We start from the raw sequence: 25,504 nt of genomic DNA, 5'->3' as shown, positions 1-25,504 counted from the left end.
AAATAACTACATACATTTCGATACTTTGTTATGTCACAAGGTCATCTTAAGATCTTTTTGGTGTCTCTCTAGTCTATTGTTACAAACGACTCCAGTCTTTTACAGATATATTCTGTCGCAAATTAGACATAAAAGAAGTCTTGAAAAGACCCTTTCTCAAAATCGCAATTGTCAGCACAATTTGAATCCTGTTAATGAAGTTAGCACTCGATATCAAATTATTTTCTTGCATATAAGAGTTACCTCCCTTGCGAGTGGGTGTCCATTGTGACATCGTGATTTTGAGAGCTAACTCACAAAGTATTCTATAATGCACAACATAACTTATGATGTTGCAATAACTACCCACAAGGGGCAGATAACTCTTAAATATGGAAGTACAGAAAACTTTGCTGCAGAAAATAAAACTTCAATCTGTACAAATTAAACAAAATAGTTGTTGAGGTTTTTGAATAATAATACACTACGATAGGATGCTTTGCTGCTACTTAATCGTTTTTGTACTGATCTACTGGTGGATGGAAATTTTTCCCCAAGCTTATGGCACAAAGTGATTTATATTTTTCCTTTACAGCATAAATTCTGTTACAGAATTAAAACAACAAATATATTGTTTCCTATTTAATTTATTAGTGTCACAGTATTCATACTTTTGTTTTAGATATGATGGAAAAAATCTCTAAAACCATTCTGACATGTTTTTTCACCGAATCTATACATTATCAGGTTTTATGTGACGAAGTCCTCAATCACACACTCATGTCACATCTTATATGTCTATTGTACAACAAAGTACAATATATAATGTGTAACAAATAAATGATATACCATATTTTTAACGAAATTCAAGAGTTTGTGTTTTATTATTTCTGATCAACCCATTATTATATAGAGATCACTATGAACAATTCAATTTCTGCAAACTTCTATCTTAACGGATGGACTAAGATTTCAACATTATACCTACAGTATAAATTAGAAACAAACAATAGCAATAAATGTCATGTGTATGCTTTGGTGCAAAACAACAGCTTTGAACTTTTAATAGAGCACTACAAATATCCTGCAGCAGGTATAAATTAAAATGCCATTTCTAAACTTACGTTTTTACTTGCATTTGTATGGGGACAACAGAAATGTACTATCATTTATTAACTAGTAAAAAACATCAATTTTCACTTGGCATTTGCACAAAGCTCTGACAATATAAATCAAGAAAGTATATATGATATACTTCCTTGAATAATCATTTATTTCAAAGGAATGTGAGGAGTGGCATAAAGTGAATATAATTTTAGTCAATGTAGCCCTGTTATTAAGAATAAACACATATACTTAGTAAATACACAAACAATATTGCTTCACGTGAATTTCACATTTAATGTGAAATAAATCTTTTTTGCCACAGTTCAAGTGAATTTCACATGAATTTGGGTTATGTATCTCAAGGTTAAAAGAAAACTACAGAAATTGTATATTTCTTCACATGCTCATATGGCATATTATATGCTTTTGAATTCTGTTAATACCAAAAATTCTGACTAAATTTGCATTTTGGAACATCAGAGTTTCTGACATCATTAGGTACACAATTCATAGCTGTAGGCTTATTTTCGATTCCTTAGTTTTGCTTGGCCAATACCAATAAATAGCTTTGTACGTAAACTGGGCAGAAGTGTTTTTAATTATAAAAATACAATCAACATACAGTAGTTAATTCATTCTATAAAGTCTTAAAAGTGATTATTGCACAAAACCACCAAGTTATACATATACTCTGATTCAAACAGAAATATTCACTAAGATCAATGTCTTTTGTAATATACTTTCTTTGGCAGTAAATTAATTTTGTGATTTTCATTTCAAAATAAGTTTGTGAGGAATAACATTCGCAGATTTACAAATTAAAAAATCAATTAAAATCAAATCAAAAGTGTCCTCTATTAGAAGATTAATTTATTTACGAAAATTTGCACATGCAATGGTGAGAATGGGTACTTGGTGAAAATTAGCCGCCTGCCAGTATAATTGATGTAGATATTAAATTCACAGAGGTAAAACTTTGGCGAATTTACACAAAAGTAAATCACATATGAAAGGTTGGTTTACAGTAATAAATACTGAGACATAAACAACAATGTGATCAATGGTCCTGGCATATCCATCACAGATATTCATGTGCCACGTAGGTAATGGATTTGTTCCCTGACATGCATTACAGATATTCATGTGCCATATACACTGTAGGTAATGGACTCGTTCTCCTGACATACATTACTGATATTCATGTGCCACATAGGTAATGGATTCGTTCCCTGACATGCATTACAGATATTCATGTACCATATACACTGTAGGTAATGGACTCGTTCTCCTGACATACATTACTGATATTCATGTGCCACATAGGTCATGGATTCGTTCCCTGACATACATTACTGATATTCATGTGCCACATAGGTAATGGACTCGTTCCCTGACATGCATTACTGATATTCATGTGCCACATAGGTAATGGACTCATTCCCCTGACACACACTGGCCTGAGCCAGGAGATTAATTGCCGACAAGTCCTCACTGTTTAGCTGGTCGGCACCAGAGCTACACTCGACCTCGTATTGGACAGCAGGGTAGCCGTACACTACTGTGTGGGCGACCTGCTGTTCGTCGTCCTGACTCGGAGTCTCTATGGCGTAATAAGTATTCTCCACCTGTCCCGCTGTTTCTGTGTAATTCACTGGTGAATTTGAGTACAATGTGACGGGGACAATATTGTCAGTTGTTACAACATCCCCACCAGCCACAATATGTGCGGCGCGATAAGTCTCTAAGGCTTCTTGTGATGATCGCGTCGCATCTGATGGACCAACATGTTGTATCACTGAGGAACTTAAATTTTGCACCGCAGACTGATCCAAGGTTTGTAACTCGGCATGAGGAATGTCTTGTAAGTTTGACGAATGAACCATGAACCCTGTATCTGGTGTTGACTGTACTGGTCGCTGTGCCACAAGAGGGCCCATATTCACCTGAATCAGTTCACTCTTAGCATCGACTCTGGCAAGCTCTCGTTTCTTCTTTACACCTGATAATCCCTGATGTTGAGCCAGGTGCGACGTGAGATACTCTTTCCTGAAGAAACTCTTGCCACATACCCCACAGAGATGGTACTTCACATTCAAATGGAATGACAGTGTATGTCGGCGTAAGCTTCCTGTTAAGAAATGAATATGAAGTTTGTACGGTAATATTATTTATCAAAAATTGGCCCATGCAGCCATGTGACATTGCGGTATCAAAAATATTTTTAGACACATGTGTGATAACACTATATAATTATGACAAAGCGGGTAATAATGATGTCATCATCAAAATATGATGTCACACAAAACACAAGTGTCACATCTCAAATTCTGCATTTCTCATTGATATAGAAACGAAATTCAAAGTTTCGTCTATATTTCCATTAATAAAAGTTACCTATGTATGTGATGTATATAATTTTACATTTGTGGCTGCATAATATGAAATTTATCAAACAAATTCAATAATTTGATAAGCAAGGAGCCTTATCAACTAAAGGCTTGTGGCATATTAAATTAATGAATTCATTTCATAAATTTCATATTACAATGTACATTGTCACTCATGTAAGATCTTCTATAAATGTTAGATCGGAGCAAAGTTCTGGGAACAGAGCAGAAGTTGGGTTTAAATATACCTTAAGAACCTGGGTCAGTAGAGATGTGAAAGTTTGCAGAAGTCAATCACGCAGTTTCAATATTAATAGCAGATGTTTAAGCAAATTTTGAATTATTTTATCATTTTGCTAAATTCAGTTGAATTGTAAAACATTATCAATGTGACATCACCAGTATATTTACAATACATATGTATATCTTAATCAATCATATACAAAAAATATAGCATACTGCAGAAAGTCAACAGAGGACTACTGTACCATACAGTAAATCAACTTTCATATGTCACTATCAAATTTCGCAATTTCAGTTTCAAAATAAAATTGTAGAGAAAAATTTTCGTGGAAGGAAAATTTATTAGAATTTATATTCCAAATGTTTTAATAATTATTTATTCATGGAGATAAACCTTCATGAATTAATTTGGATCGGGAAATCCACAAACGCAAATTGCAAGTCCAAGAAAGTTAGCCTACAGTATTTTCATGCTGACACTCACTTGAGGTTGTGAAGACCTTGCTACATTCGTCACACTTGAAGACTGGCGGAGTGCTCGGATGTTTGAACTGCATGTGTCTGTCGTAGCGGTTTTTGCTAGCAAACACCCGGTCACAGATCTTACAGGCTATTTTAACATTACCACCTTTCTCGTGGATTCTGATGTGGGCTTTAAGGCTGCCAATTAGTGTAAACTTCTTACCACAGAGATTACATCTAAAACACAAAACGAACATCAATGTTAAAATTGGTTTGATTTTATGTCCAATATAAAACAAAATTAATGTGGCCATTTGTTCAAGATATGCCAACTGACAAATCATCAAATCGCGAATGTATATGTATATACCTTACTTAGAGTGAAAGATAATTCCATCCAATTTTTAAACCTGCAAAAGTAAATCTTTGCTAACTTGTTTTGACACAAGAATCGTGAAATTTAGTAGGCACAGAATAGGGTTGGTTAACAGTAAACTAAACTTATCATAAGATCCTATTGTACTGTTAATAGTAATTTCAATATTTATCTCCATATTTATTTACCTACAATATTGAGTAAAACGTTTTGTTCAAAGAGATATTTAGAGTAAATTAAACCTGCTGCTATGAAGAATATTGATTATCTCTTATAAATAAGTAATTGGCTGATCACCAGATATTGTATAAAATGTAATACACAATACAAAATGCCATGTGCGGTGCCCGGATGGTTGATTGACAGCTGGCAACCAACCCATTAATGAAATCCTAGACAAGAAATTCAGTCTTCCAGAAGTTGAGTCTATGTTGAAGATGTTGAGTAACTGTGAGTCTAACAACACATTAATTATCTGGTCCTGACTAACTTACAGATGTTGAGTCTATGTTGAAGGTGTTGAGTAACTGTGAGCCTAACAACACATTAATTATCTGGTCCTGGCTAACTTCCAGATGTTGAGTCTATGTTGAAGATGTTGAGTAACTGTGAGTATAACAACACATTAATTATCTGACCCTGACTAACTTCCAGATGTTGAGTCTATGTTGAAGATGTTGAGTATCTGTGAGTCTAACAAAACATTAATTATCTGGTCCTGACTATCTTCCAGATGTTGAGTCTATGTTGAAGATGATGAGTAACTGTGAGTCTAAAAACACATTAATTATCTGGTCCTGGCTAACTTCCAGATGTTGAGTCTATGTTGAAAATGTTGAGTAACTGTGAGCCTAACAACATATTAATTATCTGGCCCTGACTAACTTACAGATATTGAGTCTATGTTGAAGATGATGAGTAACTGTGAGTCTAAAAACACATTAATTATCTGGTCCTGGCTAACTTCCAGATGTTGAGTCTATGTTGAAGATGATGAGTAACTGTGAGTCTAAAAACACATTAATTATCTGGTCCTGGCTAACTTCCAGATGTCGAGTCTATGTTGAAAATGTTGAGTAACTGTGAGCCTAACATCACATTAATTATCTGGTCCTGACTAACTTCCAGATGTTGAGTCTATGTTGAAGATGTTGAGTAACTGCAAGTCTAACAAAACATTAATTATCTGGTCCTGACTAACTTCCAGATGTTGAGTCTATGTTGAAGATGTTGAGTAACTGTGAGCCTAACAAGACATTAATTATCTGGCCCTGACTAACTTCCAGATGTTGAGTCTATGTTGAAGATGATGAGTAACTGTGAGTCTAAAAACACATTAATTATCTGGTCCTGGCTAACTTCCAGATGTTGAGTCTATGTTGAAGATGATGAGTAACTGTGAGTCTAAAAACACATTAATTATCTGGTCCTGGCTAACTTCCAGATGTTGAGTCTATGTTGAAAATGTTGAGTAACTGTGAGCCTAACAAGACATTAATTATCTGGTCCTGACTAACTTCCAGATGTTGAGTCTATGTTGAAGATGTTGAGTAACTGTGAGCCTAACAACACATTAATTATCTGGTCCTGGCTAACTTCCAGATGTTGAGTCTATGTTGAAGATGTTGAGCAACTGTGAGTATAACAACACATTAATTATCTGGCCCTGACTAACTTCCAGATGTTGAGTCTATGTTGAAGATGATGAGTAACTGTGAGTCTAAAAACACATTAATTATCTGGTCCTGACTAACTTACAGATGTTGAGTCTATGTTGAAGATGATGAGTAACTGTGAGTATAACAACACATTAATTATCTGGCCCTGACTAACTTCCAGATGTTGAGTCTATGTTGAAGATGTTGAGTATCTGTGAGCCTAACAAGACATTAATTATCTGGTCCTGGCTAACTTACAGATGTTGAGTCTATGTTGAAGATGATGAGTAACTGTGAGTATAACAACACATTAATTACCTGGCCCTGACTAACTTCCAGATGTTGAGTCTATGTTGAAGATGATGAGTAACTGTGAGTATAACAACACATTAATTACCTGGCCCTGACTAACTTCCAGATGTTGAGTCTATTTTGAAGATGATGAGTAACTGTGAGTATAACAACATATTAATTATCTGGCCCTGACTAACTTACAGATATGGTGTTATTCCCGAGTGTTTTCTCATGTGTAGTTTCCTCGACTTGATGTTGTTGAATCGCTTGTTACACACTTCGCAGTGGAATGGCTTCTGGCCATTGTGTTTAGCCAGATGAACTGTTAATAAGGAACAAAATAATATCATACTGATTGTGGAAATATAAAATTTTTGTGGCAATTGCTTTCCTACATGAAAATAAGTTAGTTAACTGTTAGAATTTCAATTCAGGCTACAAATTTTAATGATTTTATTGACTGTGTTTAAAATTTTTTATCAAGATCCATCACGGCATGTATGGTATCTATAGTTAAATACATACACTGTATTATTCAGGTAGCACTGTTTGTTTATTGTGTTCACATGGAGATAATAACACTGTCCTGTTTAAAGGCCCATAACCTTTCCGGAGCAAAATATAAAGGTTTCTTAAAAAAACATTAATAACATCAGAAAAGGCATACCAATGACCTAAAATAAGGTTACGACACCAAACATATGCAAGATTTCCTGCGTAACATATGAGAACAGTGGACAGTCAATTCGCTGTTTTGCCGTCTGGCGCAGTGATAGTCAACTACCGCGCGGTAATTAGGACGACGACAGGAAACATAATACGACCCGCGTTATGAAAATAAACATTTTATTTATTTTAAACAATTCGTTCAGAAGGTGATGATAAATGTAGTATTAACGGTAAGTTAATAATTTTTAAGACTCTACAAAATTATCGATCTTGTTTTACATTCCCATTCTAAAGATTAAAAGCCGTTTCGGAAAGGTAGTGGGCCTTTAAAGGTATGAATTTATAAAACTTTTAAAATTCTAAGTTTCAATCCACATATTCTAACAAAGCTGTTGTCTAATGACAGTTCATTTTGACACTTAACCCAATTCATAAACTAAAACCTATTCATCATGACCTGACAGAATTTGGCTTCAGCTTCCTATTAAAAGCTAAAGGTTCTTTATATGAAACTCATGTATGGTGATTGTATAATTAAGGGTACTACGATTTTTAACCACTGATACTTAGGAAAGAAATGGAATATATATTGAAATTGGACAAGGAGGATATGTTTAAAACTTAAAAGCTTAATGCAGATAACTACACACAACTTCATAGACTTACTCTTTATTTGCAGATTACAGTTATCGGCCATTGCCGGTAGGTATTGATTGTGACATGTGATTGTGAGTGTTACATCACACTTTTCAGAGAAAATGATGCGAGTTTCACTCACAATATAATGATGTCACAATGGATAACTATCCGCAAGGTAGGTAACTCTGTAATATTAAGTGAAGATGGAACAGATGAGCTCAATTACTTACTTTTAAACTTGACATTTCCACGGATGGTCTGGTTACATATATTACAGGTGAACAAGCATGTCTTCTTCTTCTTGCCCTCCCCACTCTCTTCACCTGTAAAAAATCGGTAAAACACACTATTTCTACAACCATAGACAAAATACACATACATTTCGTTAACATCATATACCAAGTGCAGATTGAAACCATAATAAAGTGTGGTAGGATATGAGAAGCACCAAGCAAAACAAATACCGTTTTTGACCTAATATTTACATTTTCACTGCAGTCCCACTATGTAATCTTACCAAACGCATTTGGTAGTCATATGGACAATGAACTTCTAGCGCTTATTATGACCTTATTATCATTGTAACGTCATAATTGTCATCCCAGCGATCACGGAAGACGGCTGTTCAAATGGCTGTTCCATCCATGACGATAACGAATTATTATTTCATTATAGATGCAAAATTCCTTGGGATTTCATCATAAAATTGTAACCAAATGTAAATATAAGCATTGAACGTCTTTCAGTTGGCATTCATAGCCTATATGAATGCCAACTGAACAGAGGCAAATTCAGCATGAAAATGCTAGCACACTTCATGGAATTTGCCTCTGTCCAGTTTGCATTCATATTGGATTCAGATGGGGATTGTGGGGGGGGGGGGGTGTCCTTATTCCGTTTTTGCATATTACAGAGGAGTTAGCTCCTTGCGGGTAGGTATCGATTCGTATGTCATTACCCGTAAGGGCAGATCTAGATAACTCTATATTATGCAAATATAGAATATGGGCTCTTTTTTCTAAATTTTATGAAATGACTATTTGCTTTTATTCTTTCCGACAGAAAAACATGACGTCTCATATCCGTTGTTGTATATAGAAGAGAAGATACTTGGTGTTACCTGATTTATGATTAGTTGTGTCCAGTAGACGACATACGAGTTACATGAAAAAAAAAGCGCAGAAACTACTTCTTCAGTTTATAAGAAAAAAATTGAAAGGAAAAATGTACACATTTTCTGTCATGCAATCATGATTGCTTGAATATTTCCCATGATGTGTTGTGATTGTCATCACCAATGTAAACAACATGGCGACAATCACAATTGTTTTTCTGTTGGTAAAATACAAAACTTGGAAAATAAAAATATCTATGTCATCGAACAAATTAGCAAGAATGCCAAAAACATTGATTCTTGTTTTTCTACATTATTTCTGCATTAACTTTTTCACTATGTAATGGTTATAATATCAGTATTTTGTCTTGAATTATTAAACTGGAATTTTTGTCCTATGAAATGAGTCACTGTTTGTACCAAACATACAGCTTTGTATATTACCTGTCCCCTCTGCAGCTGGAACTTGTGGTTTGGCAGGATCCATCTGAGGCTGGGACTGAACACCTGTAGCTGCAACTTTGGTCTGTGTCCCAATTTGTTGTGTTGTCTTGTTTGGTGTGGAAGTCTTAGGAAGCGCGTCTTTGGCTGGAATGGTGACCTTGACCTTCTGTGAAGAATTTGCTCCCTCTATGATTGACTGGACAGCTGCCTCGGTCAGCGGGTCAGACACCAGGGCCAGAGCATTAGCTAACTGCTCTAACCCGCCTTCACCAAAATCATTCATCTGAGATCTCTTCTCAACAGTCCCCTCTTTTTCTGTTACAATTGTTGACTGATCTTTGCTTCCTTGAGTATTTGTTTCCTCGGTGATGTGTACAGTGATTTCTGAGTCGGCTTGGGCTGGATTTCGGGTTGTTGACACAACAAACACCTTATTTGAAGTATTACTAACATAGTTACTCAGTCCTACTTCTGTACTTGGCTTTTCACACACACTACTCTCTACTTTATCCTGCACTTTTGATTCTACAACTGGTTGTTCTTCACCATCGTCCTGCTGTTCTTCAGACACGTCCATATCCTGTTCAGGTTCTGGAGTCAGACTAATGCTCTCTTCTTCTTCTCCTTCATCATGAATGGAATCATCCACCGACTGATATTTCTCAAAGAACGCCTTCTCGTCATTCTTAAAATAAATGGAATAAGCAAACATATCAGCAAAAATTCTGTATATGTATCTGATTACTTCCTTCGGTTTTTGGGTTTTTTTTGCGATTATAAGTAAAACCAAGAAAAATGATTTTCAGCAATTCTAGAATTATTAAAGATTAGAATTGTGTGTATTTTTGAGTGCAGAAAATCTTTATCTGGCAATTTATTCAAAAAGCTTTAAATTCAAGTATTCTTTACTTGTTCTTTAGTTGGATTCCCTTTAAAATACAATGCATGCATTTGGAGTGCATTGTTGTAAAATATTTCACATACAAATGTATGTGTCATAAGCTTTAAATGAGATGTCATTTCTTTTTTTTATTACAAATATACTTACAAAATACTCAAGGAATTCCAGCTGCTTCTTTTCCAAAAGTGATATTCGTAATGACGGAGATTCCTGTGCAGACAAAGAGTTGAGATAGTGAGATACATCTTCGATCAGACTGTGCCATATATACTTCTGACTGACTGCTCCACATAGCTCCTGTATTTTGGGGATGCTAGTTCCTGAAACAGAGGACATTCCTAGTTATCAAAAACCAAGATCATAGAGAAAAAAAAATTTCCTAAAGTTTTTCTCCATATATTTATATATGGGACAAAGAAGTAATTCGTAACTAGGTGGACAAAACAATTGTCAAAATTGACCTCTATATATAAATATATTTATATATATAGAAGTACGGAAGCCTGTTAGGGTCACATTGAAAAAAAATATAATGTCCTTATAAAGACTTAGAATGTCGTAATAACGACTTAGTTATGTCGCAATAACGACTTTGCTATGTCGTAATAACGACATAGTATCTCGTTATAAAGACTTAGTTATGTCGTATCTTGTAATAATGACTTAGTTATGTCGTAATAAAGACACAGTATCTTATCATAACGGCTTAGTTATGTGGTAATAACGACATAGAATCTCGTAATAACGACATAGTATCTCGTTATAACAACTTAGTTATGTCGTAAAAACGACACAGTATCTCATTAAACGCCTTAGTTATTTCGTAACAACGACATAGTATCTCGTAATACAACATAGTATCTCGTAATAACAACTAAACTATATCGTAATAACGACTTAGTATGTCAAAATAAAGACTTACCTATGACGTAATTACAACTGACCTATGTCATAATAACGACCTAGTATGTCGTACTAATGACAAGGTATGTCGTAATAATGACATAGTATCTTGTAATAACGACTTAGCTATGTCGTTATAACGACTTAGCTATGTCGTTATAACGACTTACTTATGTCGTAATGACAACCTAGTATCTTGTAATAACAACTTAGCTATTATTATCTTATAAAAAACGGCTTAGTACATTTGTATGTCATAATAACGACTTAGCCATGTCATTATTAAGACATAGCTTAGTCGTTATAACAACATAGCTAAGTTGTTATTACGACATACTAAGTCGTTATAAAGACATAGTTAAGTCATTATTACGAGATACTATGTCATTATTACCAGATACTATGTCCTTATAACGAGGTACTATATGTTGTTATTACGACATACTAAGTCATTATAACGACATAATATTTTTTTCAATGTGACCCTAACAGGCTTCTGTATAGAACCTCTACCGCTTAAAAAAATTCAGGAAGTTTGAACAACAATTTCTGTACATTCTTATCATTGCTTTATCGTAGAATAACTGCCTAATTTCAGTCACATGCTGATATTCAAATTTAATTTTAAATGCTTGTACATGTAATAAGTCTCTGACTAGGGCATGTTTATACTATTACAAATTGCATGATTGAACCATTATGTACCGATGCTTTCGTGGACAGACTTGATGGCCATTTTACGCGCCCGACTAGCTACTTCCAAACACATAGAGGATGTCTTATCTATCAGATACAGAACGCCTTTTACAAGTCGGAAGTGGTCAGCTATCTTTTCAACCGCAGCCTTTTCCTGGGCATCAGTGGAAGGTGGAAACTTGGACCTCTGTAGATATCGTATCAGTAAGGCATAATTTTTCTCCGCAACATCTGCCATCTTCTCCTACAATGCATTAATGAACTGTAAAGTCTTGAGGAAGTATTTTGTTGGTTTATGAAACTCTAAAAAAACCAATAACAGATACATGTACAGTGGAACTCGGTTAGTAAACAAACTCGAAGGGACTGAGATTAAACTTTGAGTTATCTGAGTGTTCGAATTAAGCGAGTTCTCAATTAAGTCTACTGACGATCTCTTTACATGTTAATAGATCTACTTGTTCCTTGTCGTAAATCCATATGAGCAAGAAAGATATCATAATCGTCGATAGTGGTTGCAAAATTATAACAATAAAACCGAAATAAATCCAAAATATTGATTCATCAACTGCAGTCACAACATTTTTTTTTCAGGCACATAGAAATAACAGACATAACTTAACTGAGACACAAGTGTTCATAGGAAGTTCTGTAGAAAGTAATTCTGCGCATGTCAACTCATGATCAAACGATGGTGGCTTGTGAACGGTGTAAAGTCTATTTTGCCGAGTAAAAAGTCCAAAGCACTAACATTATTCACACCTAAATAATTGTAGCATCGCTCTACAAAAACAGTGATCGTGCACGGCTCAAGTTGTGATTGCATTTGGAACACAGTGCCAGGTGGCTAGAGATTAGTTCCGCTCGAGTGATCACACCATACATGTGACAGGCCGCCGAGAGCACCTGCTTTTTATCATGTCACCATTTCAGTCTGGGTAATGTTTATGTAAGTAATGAACATGTACTGCAGCTTTACAATTGATTATCGCTGATGATTGTTGATAAAATATAACTGAGGTTCATTGCTAAACATTAAACAGGTTTTTTTCATGTTTTTGTAGTTGTAAGCGGCTTTTGAAATGCCATTTTAAGGCATATTTATGAAAAAGAAATTGACATTTATTCGGCGATCTCGGTGTCCAAAACATCTCAATTTGATTTATACCAACATTTCATGTATGATTTTGGTCATTCGGACCAAAGAATTACTTCGAAATATCCAAGTTTTTCGAGTTTTCCCAATTTGAATTTTAGGGGTTTGTTAATCAAAGATAAAGAAGGAATTCGGCCGGAACCGGCAAAGTACTTTGTATTAAGCCGGGTTGTCGATTTATCCGAGTTCGTATCAAGCAAGTTCCGCTGTATGTGCTACAAAATTAGATTTTTAACTGTCCCAACGGTTTTATTACCACAGTAAACAAATTTAATCATTTAATCCATCATTTGTACATTCAAATCAAGCATGATTGGTTTCACAAAAAGTAACTGACATATGTAAAAGAAATACATGTATTCTCAAAACAAAATGAAACCAACATGAAAATCCTGTGTAGTTTTGATATACATGCCATACATTAGATGATCATTTTTATTGTCACCAGCTAGCATCAACTTTTGGATCTAGAGTTACCATGATATAATAAGCTTGAAACAGATCACTTTTGTCTTTGTTTTGGTAATGTAATGACCTCTAGCAGAAGGGAAGGATCCCTCAACTGTAAGGGCACCTTACATATAATATTTAACAGAAATATAGCTACAGAAAATAAAGCATGTTGTATATGAAGCCAATGTACTTACATATCTCCTGATCTTGGACATGCTGGTTAGGTTTGTAGCACCAGTTCCTTTCTCCGAGACGCTCACATTACAAGTAGGACAGCCAGCTACGAATGCGTGGCACTCGGTTATAATGTTCCTCCAATAGTACTGGGATAAAGCCTTCGTAATTTCTCGTGCGGATTTGTGATTACCTATAAGATCATTTGTAATATCATCAAAAATATAAGTCCCAATTTTCGTGATCAAGTTTGACGCATGAAATATTCTCAAGGATCTATATCTAATCATTTTATTCAGTATTTAGAATTTAATTTCAATACTGTAAACCAACTTTCCTTTGCAGATACCAAATTTTGCAATTTCTATTTTAAAATAGGTGCTGGATGATTAACTTCCACAAACTTGAAAATTAAGAGTATCAAATTAAACTAGGTTTATATGTATTCGTGGGGATAAACATTCACAAATTTACTGTGATCTTAAAAATTGCAAAAGTAAATTGTACATGAAAGAAAGTTGGGTTATAGTATTTCTTAGTACAGGATTATCTGCTCTTCTGGACAAGCATTAAATATGAAATACTTTATTTGTAAGGAACCCAGAACACATCATTCACAATACACTGTAGTATTCTCAGTCACAAATATTCCTCCAGATAAGATCAGATAGTTCTTTGTTTTTAAATTTATGACACCATCATCTTATCTTAAAGAGGAACATATGGAGCCAAACCAATGGTTTAGAATAGAATACCTTCAGCATCTATATGTGCAGACTTGAGCAGTGCCAATCTATCCCTCAGCTTGGTGATCACCTGCCTTTTGCCGGTCCACCCATTATTGTACATAAGTTTACCATCCTCTACAGAGTAGTTGCCAAAGGCTTTTCTTACGGACCGTTTCATGTGCTCACCACATCCTGACGGGTAAGTCTGCTGTTGTAAGTAGGTCAGAATGCTTTTGTAGTACAGTTCCAAAGAATCCTGAAACAAATCAATCAGGTTCAACATTTTGTCACCTACATGAATCTGAATCTACACAAAATGACCAAAAATCCATCAACATCATAAATGATTTCTCAGTGCAATAAATTTTATTGAAAATCAAAAGGATTGGACAAAAGGCTAGGCCTGTATAAGATCTGATATACTCTTATACACATATTAGATAGAGATATAAACAAACAATAAATATAGTTTAAATACAAACAAAAAATATGGTCTAAATATAAACAAACTGAACGAAATGATGTTGTTATAGAGTAAAGCAGTGTAAGGGAGATAACTCCCTTAGAATTATGCATAGTAGAGCAATAGAAGGGAGATAACTCCTATATATTTTTCAGAAAACTGCAGACAAAGCAGAAGTTGATGAGCTTGTTTTAAATTAATTGTATTAACATTCAAATATACATTAACTTGAAACACTTTTAGATAATAAAATCTTTTCATTTTCTATGGGTTGAGATACTAAGATGATAGTCAGATGTCAGTTCCCACAAAGGCTGGCAAATGTATATGCACTGTGTATGACATAAACACTAGGTAACATTTTGCTTGTGACAGAAAGCTGAATACCTTTGAAAAATAACAGATTCAAGGTACTGGTAATAGGTTAACTCAATCACCCCCGATGACACATTTAGACTCTTCTGAAACACAGAATAGACTAGTCCATTATGGAATATCAGGAGTGTATGAGTTAACCTATGACAAGTAAACTTACATCTGGCCAATATGACATACACTACAGAATCTTATCCACACTACCTTGCACATATCTTGATCCTGTTCCATATCCGTCTCCCCATCCTTCTCTTTTTTGATCTGTTTGGCATCTTTGAGCTGCTGAGACTCTCTTACTTTACGTTTCCTTGATCCTGACGGAAGGGGTGTCGATGTAAGAGCCTCTGAACTACTCTCAAGACTATCAATGGAGAAATGAGTATCGTTTTGATCATCGTCGTCTTCATCTTCCTCATCACTCTGATACCGTCGTCTCCTTCCACGTCTCTTCCCCGGCGTCGTGGACCTGCCTGGCACTTTAAAGTTTTCTTTATTGACCGCCACCTCTGTGACTGGTTCTTTGAATTCTTTTCCCAGATCACTGGCATATTCTGTGAAGAGCTGGAGAAGCCTGTTTGTGGAGTCTTGCATCTGTTCCAGTGACAAATGGGGGTCCAAAGCACTAACAGTGAGGCTGGCATCATTCCGATGAGAAAGGCACTGAGGCAGGGTTATCTCCCTGTGGTATTAAGACATGATTCACTTAAGACTACATATTTGTCACCAATGTACTGTGATCAATACAATTGACTCATAGGGGGAACCTTATTCATTCAAATTTAAAGCAATAAGAATTCATATTTGTGATCAGTAAGTATTCATTTTTATGAAGGAACAATGAGCTGCAAAGCGTGGCGTTATCCCCGGTGCACCGCAGTTGATATAAAAACCAAATACATCAAGGTCAAAGTAACAATTATTCAAGTATAACTTTAAATTTATGCGAGTATTGTAAAACTGAAAAAATAACAGCAGGTAACAAAAAGAAAGTGTAATGTGGTATCTTTGACTGAGTTTCGATAGTAACAGAATCTTTTTTAAAAATTGAAGGTCCGCAACAGCAAAAGGCACATCTAGGGAAAGAATCTCAGAAGGACGGAGCCCAATTTAATACCCCTAAGTGAATTTATAATCAACAGTAAATTGTATTTTACCTATGTCAGTTTAGGATATGGAAACCCATTAAATAGCTGAATTACCTTCCAAGTGTTAGATAGCTTGGTGTGTACTCTGATTCTCTGCCTCTAGAGATACGTAGAGGCAGCAGAGCAAACTCTAAACACTTATCCCAACATTTGTTGTTCTCTATGAAACTGGTAAGTTTCCTTTCTACTTCACTCCATTTGGTAGCTGAAATACATGGAAAGGTATAGAAAAACTTTTAGATTCTAAATCATAAATATGAACCATTGTAAATGTACAAAACAAGATTTGTTTCCATGAACAAGATAGAAAGTTTCCATTTACATCAATATATATTTGAATTGTTGATAAAATATTATGGGAAAATTATGATTTTATTAATGATTATATTCAGGTTTTTTAATATGGTAATATTAAAATAAAATGATTTTATCTTCTTGCTTCATTAATGTATTGTCAACCAAACGTGCACGGTGATCAAATTTTGTCTTGCACTATAATGCATTTATCTTGTTAGCATGTTCAAAGAAAATTGGTCTACACCAATTACTTTGTAACAGTAATGGTCGAAAATGATGTTTTTGTCAATAAGGGCACATAACTCCACCAAAAATGTTCATTTGAAGTGTCAACCAAACTTAGCCAAGAATTTATGGCAAGTTTACAGTTTAAATTAGGTACAATTTTGATATCACTGAAATAGCAGAAATTGATGTTTTTCATCAATCAAAGGGACGTAACTCTGAAAAATATTGTCTGTCATACATGATGATCAAACTATACCCTTATAATAAGGGCCTTATTATATAGCCAAGCCAAAATGGTGACAACCCTACCAAATTAAATTAATGTAAATTAATATTTCCTCACCTGACTTCCAAGTATTTGAACCTTGAAGTAAAGTTACATCAAAAAGTCCATGGCCATTTAACACTGTCATCAAGGGTTGACATTGTGTGGCAGTACACTTGCCACAGTTCTTCACACTCAGATTCTGTATCACGCCAAACCTGAACAAAAATACAAGTCATAAGTTCTAATTACAGATCTCTGAATTACGCCAAACCTGAACAAAATACAAGTCACAACTTCTAATTAACTGGATTACGCCAAACTTGAACAAAATACAAGTCACAACTTCTAATTAACTGAATTACGTGAGACCTGAACAAAATACAAGTCACAACTTTTAATTTACTGAATTATGCCAAACCTGAATGAAATACTAGTCACAACTTCTAATTAACTGAATTACAGCAAACCTGAACAAAATACACATGAGCTTCTATTAAACTGAACCATTTGAAACATGGACAAAAAATAAATTCAAAAAATAAATTCATATTTTCAAATATTCATTCTTCCATCTTTTTATATTATTGAAATATAAATACATAGTATAGCATACAGATATGACCCGACTCTACAAAGACACTAAATGTCTAGTACATGTAATAATTAACCATCACTGACGATCAGAAATTGTCAATCTTACATGTATTTACAACTACACAAAAAAATACATGTATGATTGTACATCTATTGCAGCTACATCACACATTAATGAGAATGTGTCACAGTGGTAATAATTATGACATGCCAACATCTACCAGTCAAAGACCTCATAAGACCAGTGGGTTATGAGCATGACCTCAGATTCTTAATTATGACACCCCAACATCTACCAGTCCAAGACCTAAACCAGTGGGTTATGAGCATGACCTTGGATTCTTCAGAACTCACCTACAAATCCACTTGATAGCCAGGTGGGTCACATCAGCAGGTGTCACCCTGTCCAAAATGTGAGCTTCTGGCCAACCAGAGAATACATCCATAAATACAACCACAAACCGACTACTGTCTTGACACTTGTAAGGCCCCAAAACAGAAATCTCCACCTGTATCACACAAAAATAAGCATTGATGAAAGATCAACCCTTAGCCATTATCAGAATATGCATAATATTAAACTACTCATATTAACCCAACCCCCACCCTATACATCAATTTCTTTTTTTTTTCATTACCCCTGGGTGTTTAATAATACAGGTATACATATACATGTATATATTATTCCATCTTTGCATATTACAGAGTTAGCTCCCTTGCGGGTAGGTATTGATTGTTACGTCATTATTTCGTGAGCGCAATTCACGTCGTTTTCTCGGATACGTATGACGGAACACTCCTAAACACATGACGTGACAATCAATAGCTACCCGCAAGTGCAGATAACTCTGTAATATGCAAATTCGGAATACAGTCAGGCTAACATTACTTTTTAAGGGGGGTTTTTCAAAAGCATTTTTTTAGTGTTTTTTATTTATGCCAAAATTTTGATTGTCTTACCGCTTCACCAAATGCCACAGGTTCTGATGGGCCTAGAAATTCCATTTTGACCGATTCCTCAGCAACATCAGATGCAGTGGACATGAATGATGAGGACATTGTAGATGATGTCTCTACATCTGGGAAGTCTTCTTCCTCTTTAGTGGGCTTAGGAGCACTAGTTATACTTGCTCTGTACAGTTCGTAGGCCTGGCTCTGAGCCATTCTATTGGCTTGACAAACTTGACATGATCTCGAAAACTCTCGTACCATGTTGGCCACGCCCACCCAGTAGTACTTCTGGTTGATAAGTGCAGTGGCTTTTTCTCGCCCAATATGTACACCTGTAAGTGAATTAATAATTGTTTTAATATTTCAGTTGAATTATAATCAGATGTAACATTAAAACAAATTCTAAAGAACACTAATCGTGAAAACACTCATTCTTCGTGATCATGACCTAACCAGTATTTTTATATAGGCATGTTTTAAACAGATATTTTCCACTGAATCACATAACCCTATTTTAATTTTGATCTATCAGAGTTCACTTTCCTGGAGTGAAACAAAGGGAGTACTGTGATAGATCAGATTGGTGAATCGAAATAAAATTAGTAAACCTATATATACCATTAACATTTAATATCAGATTATAATATATCAATAATTTATTGGTTCTTATTTGTCAGAAATCTGTTATTAGTTATGTAGCACAGCTTGTAAATAGTTTGTGTTTTATATCGTGTCGTGGTCCTGTGCTAGCTAGAATGCATGTGTATCAGCTTGTACACGTGTAGCTGTCGTGTATAATATGTCATGGTATCGAACGCCTGTGTTGTGTTCCGTCTTCGTATTGGTCGATCATGCATGTATTGTTATAATCGCATATATAATATACGATATTTATAATAATATAAATAGAGATGGGTAATAGGAAGCAGGAAGGGGCATGTTTCTAGGTATAGAATGGTTGGATTGTAGGTGGGGTATGGAGGTGTTGTTCGGAGGATATTTTGTAAATATATGTGTTAGTCTCATTGTTGTTGGGCGCTACGTCTTGTGTAATACATCGTTTAATATATATGTCGTTATAAATAAATATTGTTACGTGTTTAAAGTCTTTGTCTTGTTTTCCTTCACTGGAAAAAATCAAGCAAAACCCTATGAACCTGGGTTGAAACACAAGGGTAGGGAGCCGGGTGTAGTTTGCAGTTATTACCAAACTGGGCCCGTCTTGCTCCTGTTACAGTTACAAGACATCATTTAATTTTTACATCGTGGTTTGAAGGCACTGTTGTACAGCAAAAAAAATATTACTCTTTTTAATGACTTATAAAGTTTTTATTGTTAATATTTGTGATGTTGAAACACTAAGCTGAATGCTCTACCGCTTAGCTACATGTATGGTCAGCGATGATTGACCCCGTCCAATCCCGCTACATTTTTTTTGCTACAGTAAAAGTGGGTATCTAAGCAATATATAACATATATTTATAGCAGTTACTACTTAAGCCAGATATTTTTTTTATTTTCAAAATCATCTAGATCTATGTTAATATTAAAATAAATATCATTATTAACATTAATTATAAACTTTTGAGGTTTAGAAATTGTAACTTCCCTCCAGTAGAGGAGTTTGGCGTTTTGTCAATAATACTTAGCATATATATAGGCCTATATAAATATTCCCCATATACTTCTACATATGGGAGTAGTTATATATACTGTAGGCCTATGTTATTGACAAAACGTCCAACTCCACTGTAGAACATTAGGCGGAAAATAATAAGAAAGACAAAAGATCTGCCACGAAAAAACATTTAGTTATCAGAAAAATACTTTTTTTTTTTTATTTCTATAAGGTAGTCTGAGACATAGGTCTAGTGATTGCCAAGAAGACCCGGTTGGCCCCGTATAACGTGGAAGGGTGAGTTTTGTCCGCTATCACCGAAGATGGTAAATTCGGACCCCTGGTAAAAATGGACCATGTAAACATAAGATATGTCCGCCGTGATTTTATACCTGATGAATCCACATGTGCTTCGGCGATTACTTTCGTGCGTTCCTCATCGGTAAGGACAACCAAGCGATCCGGTTTTCCAGGGACTGGGTTGTCCGAATTTTCTGACTGCGTCGACAAATAATAAAGTTTATCGCCATCGAGTCTGAAGCTCTTGGAACGTTTCCGAAGGGTTCGTTTGTCTCCGTCAGTAGCGAAGGAGGGGTATCTTCCATGTCTTATATATTCGATAACATTGGCAAAGTCGCATATGCCACGACTAGCTCTTTTTGTAGTTTTCATAATTTCTGCTAAGGTAGATTAAAACTTGTCTTCATTTGTCATTCACACCGCCATTTCCGGAAACATTATGAGAAAAATACCCGGATAATATTTTCTGCTAGGTCGGTTGACACAATTTTCTGAATATTTTCGTATGGAAACGCAAATCAACAGTTGCCTCCCTTGCATCCATGATGACTGATTTAGAAGATTGCTTTTGTGCATGTTTTAAAATTAAATTGTGACATTTTAATCATGATAGTATTTGACAAATAGACGGATATTAATAAATAATACCATTTGGTCCAAAATATTCGGACCTACTTTTCAATTAATTGATATTAGATGAGAACTGTAAATATCAAACAAAGACACAAAAAAAATCAAGCCAAATCAAAAGAGAAAACGAACCATCAAGATTTTCACGAAATTCATAAAGTGTCTGCAGACTCATGTAAAAATCACAATGCAATATATTGTTTCCTTATTAATTATTAAATTCATAATTCTATAAATCTTCAACTAACACACAAAGAAAATGACACGGGTCAGGTAGGCCTAATGGCATACATTTCTACAAATACTATATATATATTTTTTTTTCAAATCCATGTTTTAATTTTGATGTTATCTGACCCGAAGGGTCAGGATGACCTATAGTCGTCATGTTTCGTCTGTCGTCGTGCGCCGTGCGCCGTGCGTTAACTTTTCACATTTTGAAATTATTCTCAAGTTCTACCAGTGCGATTTGGCTAAAACTTGCATGAAATGATCCTGACATGGTCCCGACAAAGTGTTGTTATTTTTCGGGTCGATCCGAAATCCAAGATGGCCGCCACAGCCGCCATCTTGAAAACACATTTTGAACTTCTTCTCAAGTTCTACCGCTGCGATTTGGCTGAAACTTGCATGAAATGATCCTGACATGGTCCCGACCAAGTGTTGTTATTTTTCGGGTCGATCCGAAATCCAAGATGGCACCACAGCCGCCATCTTGAAACCACATTTTGAACTTCTTCCCAAGTTCTACCGATGCGATTTGGCTGGAACTTGCATGAAATGATCCTTGCATGTTCCCGACCAAGTGTTGTTATTTTTCGGGTCGATCCGGAATCCAAGATGGCCGCCACAGCCGCTAGGATCATGAAATGATCCTGACATGGTCCCAACAAAGTGTTGTTATTTTTCAGGTCGATCCAAAATCCAAGATGGCCGCCACAGTCGCCATCTTGAAAATACATTTTTAACTTCTTCTCAAGTTCTACCGGTGCGATTTGGCTGAAACTTGCATGAAATGATCCTGACATGGTCCCGACATAGTGTTGTTATTTTTCGGGTCGATCCGAAATCGAAGATGGCTACCATAACACTATATCTAATTAATTTTCTACATGTTAAGGCCCTTTAATCTCTAAATTAAGTGTGAAGGACACATGGCAGATGAGTGACCTGACAAACATATCATATGTCTGGGAGGCTGTTCCTGTTATTTGCAAATTATGTGGTAAAACGGTAACTGATATAGTAGTACCTATACTGACAGAATGTCATATTCTGTTTGCTGAGAGGGATCTTATCATGGACACTAGTGTTAATTTTCATCACGTTGATAACGATGTTAAATTTACGAACATCAGTGAAACTGATCAAACAAAATTTATCCTTGGCAGACGATCACAAGATATCGATTTACCGGACAAAAACTGGATAGAAATGGTGAAATACTGTCTCAAAATTGATGCCGAAAACGTATGCAAAAATTAATGCTCTAGTACAAGTGACAGTAACAAATATAACAAACAACTGAGATATGAATAATAAGTAAACAAGACACGATTTGACTTTGCAATGCACTTTTTTCAGTTTGCAATCTCATGAAAATGAGGAAATAATTGAAGAATATGTGATCTCGTACGCTTTTAACGTCCAATTATGAGTAAACTTCGTAAAAGCTTTGTATATGATTCAAATGAACTAGCTTTAAAAGAAATGAGGGTATAAGCTTGACATCTTACTGACACTTACATTTCCATCAATTAATGAAATGCTGTTAATGAGATATTACTTACCTGTTTGAATCTTGATGCGAAACATATCTCGCACGAATCAACCTGTATTTTTGGGTTCAGTGACAGACGATCCAGATTGTAAACTCTGCGGCAAACCAGCCAATATGGAGCATATCCTTTCGTCTTGCTCAGTGGCTATACCGAATGGGCGGTACACCCGGCGTCACGACAAGGTTCTTTCTGTACTTGCAGACACCCTTGAGTGCAACAGAAAGAGATCGAAGAGGGACAAAGGCGGCTTTATTTATCAATTTCGTCAAAGCCGGAGAACAGAGTGTTATTTCAGTGTGGAAGGCAGTGGAGTGCTAGGTACAGCAGAAGATTGGCAGTTGAGGGCAGATCCGAATGTCCGTATGACGTTTCCACCAGAAATAGCAGTAACCAATCAAAGGCCAGACATAGTTTATTTGGTCTTTATCGTCTAAACAGGCTATGCTGGTGGAGCTGACAGTGCGTGGGAGGACCATATCAACGATGCATACGAGCGAACACAGGCCAAGTACCAAGATATGGTATAAAACTATCAGCAACAAGGGTGGATAATGTGATGTCTTCCTGTAGATATTGGTTGTCGTGGTTTCGTTGGGCAGTCTATGTGGAGGGCCCTGCAGATCATTGGCATCACTGGCATAGAGAGAAGAGGATTGATAGGGCGGCTCTGCAGATAGGCTGAGGTGGCATCAATGTGGCTGTGGAAGAAGAGAGAGGAACAGTGGAGAGGGTAACACAACAGTGGTGCAATATACTAGCGGACAATTGAGTGGTTTCGGGCTGGGACCATGGGCCCACTTTCATGAAGATTCCTTAATTTTAACGAATCCCTTAACTTAAATTTCCCCAAATACAAGCATTACAAAAGTTAAGGAAAAATCTTAAGTTAAGGAACCTTCCTTAATAAAATATGTAATGCTTTCCTATGGAGAAATTTAAGTTAAGGAATTCCTTAAATTTATGGAATGTTCATGAAACTGGGCCCTGATCACCCCAGTTGAGGCACCTCCGGAGATTGTAGTAGACAGCGCCGAAAGAACCAAGGAATGAGGATTCACCTGGTAATGGGACATGATTCATCAGTATCATGCAAGATGTATATAGGTAATATTCAAAATAATAAGGTTTTACGAATTAAGGTATGAAAATAATTCAAAGCCACAGACTAAAATGTATGGTGCATTATAAACATGTGTAACAACATAGATTTTGTCATTTTTATGCTTTTCATGAGTTATGATTTGATCAAAACATATCTGAATAAGTCACTTTCAAATTACTAATAGCACTGGAAAATGTTAAATGGAATTGTAAACCTCAACTTAGCTTCATGGTCTGACCAATTGATCTATACGGTTAACAGTATGGGATAAAGTAAAAAAAAATCTATATTCTAGTTCTGTATTTTTCGTCAGTATTCTATTGAAAACTATAAGATTTGCTAAATAAAGATGTGAAAGTTGTTCAAATGAACAGACAAACATGTATGATGCCTTACAAACATTCGTTACAACGCCGAGTTTACTGTAAAGTTATTGTTCGTTATGCCTTAGATATGTTTAGATCGAAACATGCCTGCAGAAATCACTTTGCATTTACTTATAATAAATTTTCTCTATGTTTCTGGCTTTCTGATTGGCCTTTTCATTTTTTTTTCATTCCACGATGAAAAAAAATCCGAGAATGGCGCGGAAACCCGACGTTATCGTGACGTCATAATAGAAACATTGACGTTGCGTATCGATTTGGAAAAAAATAATCCCTTGGAAAAAATCAATGGAATCGTACGTGTAAACGTATTTCATTTTATAAAGTAGTCTGGAAAATTCATTATAAGCATTGAAGTCACTATTTTTAATTAATTTCATCGGGGTATGTAATAAATTTTGTTTGCAAACTTTTGTGAGAATCCGCTGATTCAAACAGTTTGCAAACAAAATTTCTTTCATACCCCGATGAAATTAAAAAATAACGACTTCAATGCTTAAATAAAACTGTAAAAATTTGAAATGGGACTGTAGACCACAGCTTGGCTTCATTGTCTTACTGTATGTACTCATTTTACTGCATTGAAGATGTAATTATAATGACGATTGGCAGTACACTTTTATTTGTACTTGTAAAATCAAGACCTACGCGTAACTTCGCCCCTGTCCCTATATGCAGATTAAATGTTAAAGTTGTGTGTGCCGTAAAGTTCATACTGACGAATCAAGAAAAGGTGTTCCAATGTTATTCACTACTAAATGTTACCAACATTTTGAGAATTACAATTAATAAGTTTTCCTTTTACACAGGCAAATAATAACTCAAAATGAATTCTGACAGTCCTCCCAAAAACAATATTTCGTCTACATTGCAACGGAATGGGTGCATATGTTCAGATCAGGAAGCCAAGTTGTAGTCTACGATTCAGAAAGTAAAAAGTAAATTTGTCTTTTAATTCATTTATCATCGAAACACAAACACGT

At 35.4% G+C, this 25,504-nt stretch overlaps 1 protein-coding gene across 1 annotated transcript; it reads right to left on the bottom strand.

Annotated features, from left to right (window-relative positions):
* Window positions 1-76: 76 nt before the first annotated feature.
* On the bottom strand, window positions 77-21,065 carry LOC138323865 (uncharacterized). Its single transcript, XM_069268763.1, has 15 exons — window positions 20,715-21,065; window positions 18,714-19,036; window positions 18,108-18,262; window positions 17,235-17,374; window positions 16,421-16,571; window positions 15,426-15,900; window positions 14,411-14,639; window positions 13,676-13,848; window positions 11,882-12,116; window positions 10,421-10,593; window positions 9,373-10,057; window positions 8,045-8,137; window positions 6,708-6,828; window positions 4,201-4,415; window positions 77-3,214 (listed from the first exon to the last, which is right to left on the bottom strand). The coding sequence occupies exons 1-15, from the start codon at window positions 20,992-20,994 to the stop codon at window positions 2,487-2,489; spliced, it is 4,176 nt and encodes a 1,391-aa protein (XP_069124864.1). The 5' UTR covers window positions 20,995-21,065; the 3' UTR covers window positions 77-2,486.
* Window positions 21,066-25,504: the final 4,439 nt, after the last annotated feature.

This window comes from Argopecten irradians, chromosome 5 (assembly GCF_041381155.1).
Source record: "Argopecten irradians isolate NY chromosome 5, Ai_NY, whole genome shotgun sequence".
Lineage (NCBI taxonomy): Eukaryota > Metazoa > Mollusca > Bivalvia > Pectinida > Pectinidae > Argopecten > Argopecten irradians.
This window is presented reverse-complemented; position numbering and strand designations above follow the sequence as displayed.